Source organism: Harpegnathos saltator, unplaced genomic scaffold (assembly GCF_003227715.2).
Source record: "Harpegnathos saltator strain DR-91 unplaced genomic scaffold, Hsal_v8.6 scaffold174, whole genome shotgun sequence".
Classification (NCBI taxonomy): Eukaryota; Metazoa; Arthropoda; class Insecta; order Hymenoptera; family Formicidae; genus Harpegnathos; species Harpegnathos saltator.
In genome coordinates, this window is record NW_020229955.1 from 1,104,390 (window position 1) to 1,118,783 (window position 14,394).

The following is a 14,394-nucleotide window of genomic DNA, read 5'->3' on the forward strand; positions in this document are numbered from 1 at the left end:
ATTCCAAGCCCGGCGTCCCTTCGTCGTCGTCATCTGTCACTGACCGAGCCCAGCGCGTGCACACCTCGCAGGATTCGTGTGAAAGATCAATCAGAGGAGTCGAGTGAAAGTAGAACGTATCGAGCGATGATGCCTGGACAAAGAGTATAGCCCAAATAGTCGCAGATGACGAGCGTATGACCCCGGGGGTGAGGCTTTCTCGTGGAGGGTGCGTGAAATCCTGTAAGAAACGGGCGAGATTGCGGAAAATGGGGAGACGCGAGAGTCCGTTAGCGTAACTGAACGCATTGTTGCCTCGAGCAACGAAAGCTCGAGCAGAGAGATTCCTTTGGGAGATTTCTATTGAATTATAGTCGCTTCTACTCAGGCGTTGGGAAGTAACGCGTTACTTGTAACGCCGTTACTTTTTTGATTGGGTAACGCCGTTACTTTTTTATGTCAGTGACGAAAAAGTAACGGCGGTACATTTCTTCTGTAACGAGAGTAACAAAACGTCCGTTGCTTTAATCGTTACTTTTTAATTTTTATAAAATTAAACTTAATTGTATTTAATTTCTGTGCGTTTTATGCTGGATTTAGTGAGAACCAATAAAGATGGACTCACATATTGTCATCCATTGGCCGTAGCTGTACAGAAAGGTTCAAAAGAGAGGTGAGTTGGTGTAATTTGGTTAATACATATGTTCATCAAACAACATTCATCTGATCAAAAAGAAAAATCAATACGTTCGTATTTAATTTTATTGATTTAACTTTAGGTTTTGTACTACATTCGAAAAAGAAGAATTGATAATTGCCAGCTGTTTGCAGCCCAAATTCAAATTGAGTTGGTTAGCCGGAGATAAGCGAACGCGTTTAGAAGATTTATTAGCAATTCCTTCAATTGAAAATCTTTTGATGTCTGATAAGCACAATGATAACGATGACTTTTTTAATTTCAAATAGCAAACATCAAATAAGAAATCTGCCTATGATGAATGGCAAAGATTTTTAAATTCAACAGGCACTAATGTCCAAATATTAAATTCATATCCACTAATTAAAAAACTTTGCATTAAGTACACAACACTTAATAACATAAAATAATAAAAATATTTAAATATATATATATATATATATATTTCTAATCGTCTTATGTCCGATTTATATCTTGTCTTAGCACCTATCGCATAATCCTGGATTTACAACAAAAAAGAGTAACGGAATAAAATATCGTTACTTTCAAGTAACGGAAACGCGTTATTTTTAAGATCAGTAACGAGTAACGGTAACGAGTTACTTTTAAAAAGTAACTTTCCCAAGCCTGCTTCTACTCATCTACATCGACTTTTTATACAACTGTATAAAGACGAAGGCTTCCGGGCGCGACAACAATCGCGCCGCTTCTCGTCTCGTCGACGCGAGTTTCCGAGTCCGCTTCTCCCGCAGTCACACGGCGAGCGATCTCGGCTCGCCGTGTGACTTCTTTCCCAGCGCGACGACGCTGTGTTTCGTAACCCCCGTCGCGGATCCTCCAGTCGCACATCCTCGTGTTTTCAATAAATTATCCTCAGGGTCGCGCGCTGGGTGGACCGAGAGCCGAGGGGTGAAACGGATCTCTCTCTCTCTCTCTCTCTCTCTCTCTCTCTCTCTCTCTCTCCCCCCCCCTCTCTCTCTCTCATTAGCAAAGGAACGAGCGGATCAGAGCGTCGCGGAGAGATACTTAAAGCGCGACATTAAAGCGCGAATACCTGAATTCCGCGCTTCTCTCTCTCTCTCTCTCTCTCTCTCTCTCGTTGGCTTCTGGTGACATTTGAAGAAAACGGCGATACACCGCTCGTCATATATCGGTGCGTGCGCGCGCGAAGGTTCCCGCGGGAGCGCGATAATCGTTGCAAACTGGTTGGAGGAATTATCGCGCGTTACATCACGCGCGGGAAAATCGTCTTACGTCCGTTGCGCAACGCCGCGTAACGATCGCGAGAGGCATCGGCTGATCAATAATTTATCCCGTTAGCCCAGCGTCAAGCGTGTGCGTCGCGGCGTTTAATTGCTTCTCGAGGGGCGGTTCGGTTCCTCACTCGCTGGTCTCGGGTGTCGCGTCCGAGACATCTCGCGAATTTCGTTAGCAGCGTTCACGCGGGAAAATGGGCTGGAAAATCCGAGCGGAACTCTCTCCACTCTCGGGGATAGAGCTGGAAACTCGGATGATTTCGCGAGACGGAATGGGAGAGCCTGCTCGTTGCAAAGAGACGAGCGCGCCTGGCCTTGTGTGCGTCGCAGGTTTGTCCGCCGGCTTCGCTTTCTTGGCCTCTTGAGAACGCGACGACGAGTCCTTTCTTCCTCTATCACCGGCCACCAAGGCCACGGCCTATCTCATTCCTCGTTTTCTCCATTTTCCTCTTTTTGCTCGAATTCAGGCGCCGCGCCGCGCCGCGCCGCGCCGCGCCGCTCCTCGTGGCGGCCGGCTCTCTTCGTGGGCTTTCCGCCGCGCGGAAGGTCGAGCGGAATCGGGTTCCCCTTGCGATTCCTTTTGTAATTCGCTCGTCGAAAGGTTGCCGTCCTTAATGACTTTTTCTCTCCTTCTCTCTTCCACTCTCTGTTTTTCTTTCCCCCCGGCGCGGCGGCTTCGAGTCAATTTGACTTGTTCCGGTTTCGACGTGAGAACGCTGCGGTATTTTCGACGCGGCAAGTACGGAGACGAGTCTGAATTTTCCTCGCAGAGAAAAATATCTTCCCGCGCGACGTCGCCGTTTATTATTCCTTCTGTCTCGTCTACGCCGGTAAAAGGCTCTTCTCGCGGGACGGAAATAATAGCGTAAATGTTTTCGGTTATTCTCTAGGTCGCGTGTGCGACTCTACGGCTCGATTCCTCTCCCTCGATGCACCCTGTCGCGCTTGCGAGCTCGCTCGGCGATTTTGTCGTTCCTTGAGCTTTTAAACGCGACGCGTACGCGTTAAAATCGGCGTCGTAATTATGAGCGTCCAACTGGCGGCGGCTGATCAATTTTCCCGTCACTTTTACCACATCATCGAGATTGAGGCTGTGCGGAACGGTATTTGATCGCGCCTCGTCAGCCTTGAGGTTTCTATAAATATGCGCTTCCACGCGGAAGAATTTGCAATCGAGTCTGACGAATCGTCATGTCGTTAATGACGGCGACGAAAGTCGCGTCGGCGATGGAAACAATCCGGTCCAAAAGCCGATGCCTGCCTGACGAATCGCGCGGAATGCCTCGTAAAAACATTTTCCCGGATCGGTGAGGCGGTCGATTGCGAAAGATGGAGACGAGCACCGCGCGGCTGTTTCGCGTAACGAGACGCGCATGCAAAGCGCGATTGGAAAAGTGTAGCACGTCGAAGCTGGCGAAGCTCACGAGGGAGGGCAAGGGAGAGGGAAAAGGAAAGACTGAGAGAGAGAGAGAGAGAGAGAGAGAGAGAGAGAGAGAGAGAGAGAGAAAGAGAGAGAGAGAGAGAGAGAGAGAGAGAGAGAGAGAGAGAAAGGAGGGGTTCGGCTGGCCAGTCACGACGTGCTCTCACTTTCTATTGTCCGATCATGCCAAGAAATTGTCCGGCATGAATTTGATTTCAACGCTTTTGTCGCCGCGCGAGCGCGAGCTCTTCCCGGCGCGGCGGCGCTTCTCGCTCGGCGGCCGCTCGGCGACGATCTCGGCGCGCGCGCGCGCGCGCGCGCTCGGTCCTTTGATCGCGCGGGACGTTCTCGACTTTCTCTAAAACGCGAGGGCTCCTCGCGCCATATCTCGTGAGGATTTTACGCAAAATCCCGAAACCGCGAACGAACGCGAAAGAAAGAGGAGCTCGGTATTTTTGATTGTCGTTTAATATCGCGAAAACATATGCGGAGCGCACAGAGGATCGCAGAAAATTCCTGATCCCTTTGGCAAACTCTATTTTATTTGACAGCGATAAGGCAGAGGTCCTTGTTACTCTCCTGCACCGGCAAGCTAGGAATCCGCGCTGCGGCGGTCGCGAGGCTCGCTTTGCGAGGACGCTTCGCCGAGGACGCGCGGTGCTTCGGAGCGCTCGCGAGGAGATGATGTATAAAAGAGTTTATTAATGTACACTCGAAACTAGTAGTAAAATTCGGGAGAGCGGGTGGGCGGAGGCCGTTAGATCTTGTTGCCGTTCACGTCTCTGTACAGCTCGTCGTTGTTGCCGTATAATCTCGGTGAGTCGTTGCAGTCGACCTGCAATCGGTGAAAAATCGTTTGGCATGAGATCTCAGAGCTCGTCTTCTCGCGCGCGCGCGCGCGCGCGCGCGCTTCCAGCGCGCTTCGTGCGTGCCTGCGTACCTTGAACCACCAGTCGCAGACGCGAGTTGTTTGACTAAAGACTGTACCATTCGGGCAGAGGAAGCTGTACTGGCGTCCGTTCGGCAAGCACCAATGCCACACCTGCAAGCAGACACTGACATTCCTCCGTTTCCTCCGTCATCGTCACTCTTGCGTGTTACCGTTTTGCCATCGCGTTATCTAACTTGATATTGTTATCAAGTGTAACTTCATGTTATCCTTTCCCCCTTTATTTCCCCCCTTTTCCTCTGGTTTCGCGTGAACTGCTGTATCATGTGTCGCAAAATGTTACTTATTAATGGTCACCTTTGTCGATTCTAATCTCCATTTCTGGCTGGAGTATTGATAAAATCGTTGATAAAATAACGAATGTAAACAAATGATCGAGCCTCACGACGGACTCTCTGCCGAGTCCTCGCTCGAGAACCTCGCCGGTCGGCGTTCGAAAATGGCGGATAAGAACGATAGATTTACGGGGCCGACGCTCTAATCTTCGAGAGTGACGTCTCGCGGGGCAATTTCCGAAGCAGTTGTTGCAAGTCGTCCGACAATATAAGAAGTATCAGCCCGTTATTTCGGCGTAGAATGGAACGGGATAAATTGGCAAGAAATTACAGAGGAAAGAGCAAAAGGGGCAAGAGAGGAGAGAAGAAATCAGTTTGCAATCCGATACTGCACGCGAGCGTATTTAAATAATTCCGATTATTGAAATGAGAATTGAAACACGGTGGCCATATGGACGCACCTGACATCTGGCCTCGGGGTCGGCGTAGTACCCAGGTAGCTTCCCTCCGCAGGTAAACTGCAGACCGAACGGCACCATGTTGTAGATCGGGTAGTCTACGCCAGGTGTGTAACCATCCACTTGCTGGAACGTGTAAGAGAGTGATTACGCGCGCGTTACGCCCGTCTCTCTCTCTCTCTCTCTCTCTCTCTCTCTCTTTTTCTAGCAGCTGTCCGACGACCGAGGATCGGCGGATTTCGCGAATTTCCGCCGGACTCTACGAATTAATATCGACGTGTGGGTCTTTGCTTTTCGTCGTTATGCCATCGCAACTTGCACCGTAACGCACGCATTCGCGATTAGCATTGTAAATGCGCGATGGTTGCATCGAGACAATTAGAGAAAACAGTGAAACCTCGCCGGCGGAGTGGCGTGAGCCGGCGCGCAGCCGGCCGCCGTGATTGTTCCGTCGGAACAATAACAATACGTTTCGACACGTATCATCTCGACAATGGAATGTGGCGCGAATGAGGATACACGCCGCAAATCGCATTTCCTCCGCTCGGCGCGCCGAGCTAATTCGCGCTGAATTGAAACTTACATGGATAAATCGCGCGATGTTCGTTGCTCTTTCTCTCCAATTATTTTATTTTAATTATCGCGCACGGCGGGATAAGAATGAGTTTTGTTTCTTCGCTCGCTTCGTACGCAACATCCGACAGGTCTCGCTGTTTATTTATCGCTCATCTCGGGACGATTCGTTCCGACCGCGTCTTTAACTCGGCACGAATGTCCCGATCCAATCGAACGTGTCGATTTTTCTCCCGGTGACTGAGACACATTTCCTGCCGCGCGCGAGTCGTTGAACTTTCCCTTAAGGAGACTGGAGGGTCAGATTACTGAAAAATCGTGCTTGTTTTTGATAATGATTTTGTGACGAACTCAATAAATGTGCAAGAATGAAAATTTTATATATATATTTATATAACATATGAAGAGTAGAAAAATTTAATTTTAAACAAATACTCATATAAATATACGTCCACTTAAATTTTAAACGCGTTTCTCTCGAAATTTTATCGTTCAACTTTTTGCAATGATTCCTCCGAAACTGAGCTTCGTATCGATTTGAAATTTTAAAAGCAATAATATTTGTCATCATGTGGCTCTCAGGTGAACCATGGACAATTCCGTCAAAATATTTCATTTCGAGATATTAATTTTTTTATTGTAAAAGAACTGAAAAATTTCAATTTTTTCCTAATAACAGCTGCCATTTTGTTAATTTTGTTCGATTTTTTTTTCTAGTGGTTCATCGGATAATGATAAGCCTCCTCAAGATTTCCAGCTAAAATTCGCTCTGGTCGGACCACCGAGAGCCGAGATATTACTGCAAAAACGATGACTTGAAGAAAAAAAAGGAGAATATATTTCAGCTATATATATCGTATATTTGTTAATAAACAAAATTTTTCTACTCTTCATATGTTGTATACCTAAAATTTTCATTCTTGCACATTTATTCAGTTCGTCACAAAAGATTATCAAAACCAAGCACGATTTTTCAGCAATCTGACCCTCCAGAGTCCCCTTAAGGTTCTTTGAATATATTCGCTGTGAAATTTAATGTTTTGTGTGAAATATTTCGTCCAATCATGCGTCGACTCGCATGGCAGCGTGAACGGAACGCCATCGAAAGCCATCGGGCCGGCGCGAGCGGCGCTCTGAACGCGTTAATATTAGGTAACGCTAATTACTCAGTGAGACAATCGACGCGCCGATCCTGCGCTGTCCTTCGCCTCGGGAGACTCGCTGCATCAGACGTGGGCGCGATACGGGATCTTTTTCGCAATTGGCTATCAGTCAAAACGAGAAGAAATAAAGAGGCGGTTGCGACACGACGCGTCGGCTCGAGACCGTTCGTGCACGTGCCAATGTCTGACCGGAAGTCGAGTTACATTGTTCCTCCCGAGCGGATGCGCATCTCCGTGGCTTTGTATGTGCAATCTCTTGTTTACGATTTCGCGCGTGTGTATGCGTGCGTGCGTGCGTGCGTGCGTGCCGTATGCAGATGCGCGCGATCCGCGCGCTCCCCTTCCCGAATTTAACCCGGTGATTTCAACGCTCGGCAAGAAGGCATCGGTCGCGTTGCGCTTTCAGCTTCGGGGAGCGAGTCGCGCGTTAAAATTGAGACGAAAGGATAGAACTTGCGAGACGCGTTTGATTAAAGAAAAAGAGAAAAAAAACGTAACAAATATATATTTCTTTTTTCTACCGAAAGAAGACTGTTCTCGTTGATTTGTTGCTCAACGTTCGCGCTGTCTCCTGTCTCTGTTTTCCGACTCATTTTCCAGCACGACGTTCTCCAGCGAAATGAAAAGCGAAATATGATTCAAGTAGATTATATGGAATATATGTTTGATAAAAAAAAGAAGAAGAGTAAAAAGTGTATGAAATATTTATATATATATTTTTCTGTTTTCGAGTCGAACCTGTTTTTATTTCGCACGCTCTATTGCTTCGACTTTAACGTGTGGCGAAATTTATAATGTCACACATTTTCATGGGGGAGAAATTGATCTCTCGCTCGGACAATATCTGTTTCCTGATAAACGGATACGGTTACGTAATCAGATTTGGCTCGTAGGGAGAGAAGTAAGCAAATTACGTGTGTTTCTTTCTCGCAGGAGAACGGTGTGGTGAAAGATGCATTAGACGTGTGGATAGCGCAGGATAAGGCGAATGTTGCATAAATTAATTAACTGTCTTATCTTTCCGTTTGGTAGCCTCGCGGCATTGAGGCTGGCTTATTTCTCGGCTTATTATTCTCTATCCCGATTTTCATCGGTTTCACGGCCATCGTTTCCTGCGAAATATGTCTTCTAATTGGTAATTGCGAGATCGGATCGAGCGAATCCGGATGTGTGTACGCGCGTCGTTTCTCTCGTCATTAAGACTTTATTAATAACGATTCGCGTGCAATTAGTAATATGCAATGAATCGAGATTCATACGAGTCGCGATATCCACCGGCGAACTTTCGAGGGAAACGAGAGAGAGAGAGAGAGAGAGAGAGAAAGAGCACAAGATCTTTCGGGTCGACAGTCAATCAATCGAGTTTCGATTTCTTTTAGATTCTCGCTGTTCTTCGATGACATCGAGACGTTTGTTCGAAATCTTGCCGCGCCGAACGTATATTCATGAGATGCGCTTCACTTGTACGGGCTTCCAAGTGACTTCGCCTAACGAAGCGTTCCGTACGCACGAGAAAGCACGCTCGCGTAACACCGGTTAATTAATGAATTACTTAATGTTGCCACCTGGCGAAAGATGACGCGTGCAGATACGGTTCACTCGCTGTTATTGTTACGCGATACACCGTGAGAAGCTGCGATGAAAATAATAATTTTGTGCTTTAACCCGCCGCTCCCGCGAGAATCGGGAGTATTTACGAAACCTCCGCACACACACACTTCCCACCTGTGCGAGAACGTCTTTACCGGCGATTTGTGAAATATCGCCGAACGAGAGAGAGAGAGAGAGAGAGAGAGAGAGAGAGAGAGAGAGAGAGAGAGAGAGAGAGAGAGAGAGAAAAGTCGTGCTTTCTGGACGTCGCCCTGCGAATCACCAGAGGACGATTCGCGGGTGGGTCCCCTCGGAATCGGGATCGACAGAAATGTGTTCGGAGACTCACCGCCATCGCTTGATAGAACAAAACCGTGCCGAAGAGCAAGACTGCGCAGAGTATCTGGTACCTCGAAATCATCTAAAAAAAAAAGTCAAACAACAACTTTAAAGCACTCGGCGACTGCACGGGGCGAGCGAACAAGCGCGCAGGGGAGTACACGTGCGTGTCCACCTTCTTCTTCGGTCACTCTTTGTTTTACACGGCGGCGGCGAATTATCTCGGCTCGCGGTCCTCTCGTCTCGCCGTCGTCGTCGCGGAGAGGATCGTCTTTCGGGGGAAACCGACAGGTTTCAGGTGAGACGCGACGAGACTCTCCGTCGCAGCAGGACGAGCTTATACCTTGCCTTTGCCTACCTTTTTCGAACAACTTTTCTGGTCGCCTTTAGTCCGCAGTATCGTGCCGCGTGGTGATCATTTATCCTCTCGTGTTCCTCGCCCCTTTATCCTCGCCGCGCACCGCGCACTTACGGCTTGCCTGACACTCTCGACTCGAGATTCGCCTCTCGGTTCTCTCGTCCTAGGACGACGCTACTCCCAAAGTTTCTTTCTCGGAGGATCGCACCACGAGGTGGTGGTATATATATGGCCTTAGACATCGGCCAGGGAAAAAGGGGGGACTCTTGAGAGTCTCTCTTTCTAGGGGCTCCCACATCGGACGAACGGAGAAAGAGAAGACGCTCCCAGAGCGACGGAGGAGGTGGGATGTGTTCTCCTCTCCTCTGCGGCAGCCGTAGAGATTCTTCTCTTACGCAATCGTCTCGTGGTCTAACACCCGTGAAAATATTCGTAACCATCGTACTTGAACCATTGCGCCGGCTCTTTGCGCCTTCTCTCGGTCTGTCTGCTCGCTCTGTTTGTCCGTCTCTCTCCATCGGCACGATAGGAAAGTCCGGCCGCGATCGGGAGACACGCTGCTCTCTTCCCCCTTTCCCCCTTTCACGCGTCTGACTTTTTCCGCGTGGGAGCGACCCGCTGGGTTTCCGTTTCCGTTTCGCGGCTTTTCCGTGTCGCGTGTAAAAAGGAAACAAAACGACACATATCGATATCTCCCGCAGAGGGCGACCTCCGCCGTCTTCATTTTGAGACCGCCTTTTTCTCCCTTGGGAAATTTTTTCGTTATTCCGGCTGCAGTTGCAGCTGCAGGGAATGGATAGAAGGACAGAGAGAGAGAGAGAGAGAGAGAGAGAGAAAACGCTGCTTGGTTACGCAACGAAGTACGATTCGCGTGTGGATTAAAATCGCGTTACGATCGAATCTGCATTTTAACGCAGCGCTGACTAAAGTGGGTGAGAAAGCGCGATGACAATTTCACGTTTCAATAGAGTCGCAGACAATGAATTCGGTGCAAACGAGAGAGAACAGCCAACGTGTCTCGTGCGTGTTCTCCCTCGCAATCACGATTTTTCTCCTTCTCCTTTTTCTTCTTCTTCTTCTTCTTCTTCTTCTTCTTCCTCTTCTTCTTCTTCTTCTTCTTCTTCTTCTTCTTCTTCTTCTTCTCGATAACGTAACGTCAGTAGATTCAGCTTCGCTTCTGCGCTTCGCCAGGACATGATTGACGTATCAGTTTGTTACATAAACGATCGAACATTCGCTCGCTCGCGCGATCCTATCGTTAATTACTGTTTTGTGCACTGTTACTGTTCTTGAAGGGGCGGCGGGCCGGGGAGACGGCAGGGAACCTGAGATCTCGCCGAGTCGATCCCGCCGATCAGATAGCGCCGTATTTTGTGATTTTGCCGTGAAACGGAAATGCTCGCCGGCAGGGCGGACCCCGAATTGATACTCGCCGTTATCGCGCGGGACGGATCCAAGGTTGCGTTGTCCATCAAGAGGCGCCCAGTCGCGGATGTCGCGATCGGGATCCGAGAAACGGGGAATCCGCTCCTGCGTCGTACGCCGGATTCCCTCTCCCCCTCAACTCGACTCGGTGTTATCGTGTCCGGGCCACAAAGTTTGTGACAACGTCCGTTGTCTTTTCAGGCATCTGCTAGCGATTTTGACAACCGAAGGATGATTGTCTGGACGACAGAAAATCGATAAGAGAAACAACAACAACGACAGCGGAGAGAATCACGAGCCGTCGGCGCGAGCTGACGTGACACAAACACGCTAGTCTTCATTATTATTCGAACGAGAGAATCTGTAAACAAGTGAGAGTCCGTACATATGTTTGTAGTAAATAAAAGTTCTTTCTTTCCTGAAAAGCTTTTCTTGTCCAAGTTGATTTCGCGAACCTGGTACCCGGCGCGAGACGGTCGCGTATTTTAATATTTTCTCGCGGATCGCCCTTCGGCCTTTCGCGCTGCTTTCACCCCGTAATGTCCAAAATAATAATCGGCGATTGCCACATTAGCCGACAACTAATGCGGTCCTTTGATTCCCATAGAGCGACGCAGAGCCGCGTGATTTCAACGCGGCTCTGCGTCTGTCGCGTTTGCGCAAGGCTGCGAGGAGGGGCGAGCGGCGGGCGGCACATTGTTGAATTTCCAAAGCAGCGACCGTGATTCCGAACGTACGAACAATTCGTTTCGCGTTTTCTTTCCGTTCCGCTCTTTTGTCGATCGCACACACGTGGGACAGCGGTGACATTTGCCACGCGCTTCGACGTTTCGACGTTCCTCGCGCGCGCTCTGGGGCTTCCTGTGCGAAGGTGTCTTTCGCGGGTTAGGTGTGATCAGCGGAGAGATGCAACCTTGAGATACATTGCGGAATTAAAGACCGACCGCGTCCGCCTCCCCCCGCGCTCGCCCGATTCGTCATTTGCATTCTGCTGCGCGTCGCGGCGTCTTCCGTTCCGTTCCGCGTGCGCGTGAACCCCTCAATTTTCGAAACGCGTCCGTGCCAATTAGTGATTGCATAATTGCCGGCTGCGAGCTTTTCCAGATTGACATACAAAGTCTGGGGAATTGAACGTCCGGCGGTTATTACGCGTCGCCCCCCCGAGTGACTCATGCGAGAAGATTGAGCGCGCACGCCGCGAGGTATCGTCTCTTCGCAGCCACGATGTGGAAAATTCTCTTCCCTAGAACGGGCAGAAAAAAAAAAAAACGGTTAAATTGCCACGACAACGGACGAGCGTTTCGGCTGATGAAAGTGGAATTGCTGACAGCCTGATTCTCGGCGAGTCAGGGATTCTGTTTCCTGCTCGGGCGAAACGCATGTTCGGCCGTCATATCAAAAAATTTCAGCGACGTTCGTTCTTCGCGCGGCTCGCGAACGAGACTGTTTTGCAATCGCGTCGTCTGCGGGACGCACACTTTCCTTCGTCGAGTGCCGTTAGGTTCGGATGTTGAGTTCTCGCGAATTCTGCAACTCGAGCTTCCGCGAGATCCAGCCGGATTTTCAATAACGCGCCGCTCTCACGCGCAGCCGAGCGTGGGGCAATTCCTCAATTGCGTGCGCGTTACGCTGCGTCTTTTTATATTATCATTAACGTGGCGTCGAAACGCGGCGCACACATTTCAAGAACAGCAGGGAACAAGAACGGCAGGGAGCATCCCTACTTCTCTTCCTACGGCCGATTTCGCACGGATCGTATTGCGGCGCGCGCGTTGCGTGCGGCTGCCGAGTGCCACACTTGTTCTTAATTAAATTATCTGTCTGCTCGTTAATTAGATATCGGAGTGATTGCAAAATGTGCGACTCGCATGCCGTGGGAAGGTCCGTTTTATTACTTTTGCGCGCGGTTCGCCGAGCGCGAGCGGTTTCGCAGCGCTGGAAAAGCGCTGGAATCGCGATCCTCGCGATTAGGAAGAGCTGCCATTTCCCACTTGTTTATTCATTCATTCGTCGTCGGTGGAGGAGCGCTTCATCGCTTGGAGAAGGGGAAGGAGAGAAAGATAATAATTTATAAAGAAGTGTTCATAAATAAAGAGCGAGCCAAAGTCCCGGCGGATCAACGGCTCGGCGTCGTCGCTCCTGACTAGAAATTTTGATCAGGTTCACCTAACATTGATAAGGACCTAATAGGGTGAATGGAAGGTAATCTTAAGTAAGTCAGTCTTTATAATGTCCTAACGACAAATGAGTAAGGAAGACCTTTATAAGGTTATAACGATTGGGTCTACATTAGGACCTTAATGTACCAACCTAGTGTATGATATAATAGTATGATACGATATATCAGTTCAGTTGATCAGGTCCTTGTCGGGATCTTATTCACTCTACCTAATATGATTTGCACTATCAAGTTTTAACAAAACAATTTTTCGGTGTCATTTCCAAATATAAGGATGTTTGCATTGAAAAAATACTTCAGGTCACTCGAATATATTTGTAAAATGCTATAGAAACTAACTCCTTTTTTTTTAGCAGTCAATAAATAGTTGTAAAATTACAGTGACATGCAACTTTTCTCTCTAACACTACTTTATGTTTTGTCACCTTGTGACACTTTATGATCTTATGATATTCATTTTATGTTTCTTTTCCGAAACATTTTACTCAAGTATACTCAAGCGATCTAAAATATTATTTCATGCAAATATCTTTTTATTTGGAAATGACATGAAAGAATTTTCAGCGTGTCATCATCCAATATAGTCCAATATGGCGAGTAATCAGGAGCCATAATTTGAAAAAAAAAACGTAATAAGGATTTCACAAGGTAACTTAATAAGGATCTGACTATGAATCCTTACTAAGGTCCTGATATCCACGCTGCGTTACATGACTCACTAGGACCCGATAGTATTACCTTATTGGGACCTGATGTCCAAGTGAGGTTAACCTGATCAGGACCATGGGATAAATTTCTAGTCGGGCTGCTCACCCGGTACAAGTCCCCGCAATTTCATAACGACTTGACTTCCGAGCATTTTCTTTCCTGTCGTCGGATGCAACGACAAAGAGGCATGAAAGTTACTCTCACGTTTCTCACCGCTCGCCGGGCGCCAAATAATTCATCCGCGGATCGGCAATATTTTGTCGACGGGGGTCTTCCGCGTGTGCGCGGGGGGGAGGGACGCGATCGCTGACGATACCAGCCCGATGATACAACAAATTGGCACGTATGAATCTACGGCGCGTTACGACACTCCGTTATTAATATTTTAAGCGATCGAAGCGAGATGGCCTCGCGGGAGTCGCGCATTGTTCGCACCGAGATGCGTCGTTCCATATTAATGGCGCGTGTAAACGTTCGCGCTTAATTACAAACTCCCGCGTACATTTTATTACGTCACATTTTATTACGCAACGCGATTGTGATTGACATCCGCGAGAGATGGGGGTGGGGAGAGGGGGATAACGAGACACAGAGAGGGGCAGGAAGAGAGAGAGAGAGAGAGAGAGAGAGAGGGAGAGAGAGAGAGAGAGAGGGAGAAATGAGAAGCGCAGACTCGTCGGAGAGTGTCATATTTTGTGTGCGACTAAATTTTGCTCCTTCGCGATTAGAGCCTTCCAGTCGCCGTTGCGTCACGTTACGTTTCTGTCGCATACATTTTTATTGTGTGCTTCATCTTACGTAAGTAACACGGTGCTCGTCGAATCACAATGAAGACCGAGCGTCGCGCGAATCGCGTCGTCGTTGACGACGTCTTGTTTGTCGCTGAGAGAATTCCGCGATACGACGACGATAAAGACGCAAATATCCGCGCCGTCGCAACTCGCAGGCAGTTACGTTTTTCAACTCGCACTCTTTCGGCCGATTGCTCCAACTTCTCGCTCTAACTCGACTAGAAATTTTGATCA

The 14,394-nt window shown here is 48.5% G+C and overlaps 1 protein-coding gene across 1 annotated transcript; it reads right to left on the bottom strand.

Annotated features, from left to right (window-relative positions):
- Nucleotides 1–4,034: 4,034 nt before the first annotated feature.
- LOC105189586 (uncharacterized) lies at nucleotides 4,035–9,338 on the bottom strand. Its single transcript, XM_011151809.3, has 5 exons — nucleotides 9,058–9,338; nucleotides 8,710–8,781; nucleotides 5,038–5,160; nucleotides 4,293–4,394; nucleotides 4,035–4,187 (listed from the first exon to the last, which is right to left on the bottom strand). The coding sequence occupies exons 2-5, from the start codon at nucleotides 8,779–8,781 to the stop codon at nucleotides 4,110–4,112; spliced, it is 375 nt and encodes a 124-aa protein (XP_011150111.1). The 5' UTR covers nucleotides 9,058–9,338; the 3' UTR covers nucleotides 4,035–4,109.
- Nucleotides 9,339–14,394: the final 5,056 nt, after the last annotated feature.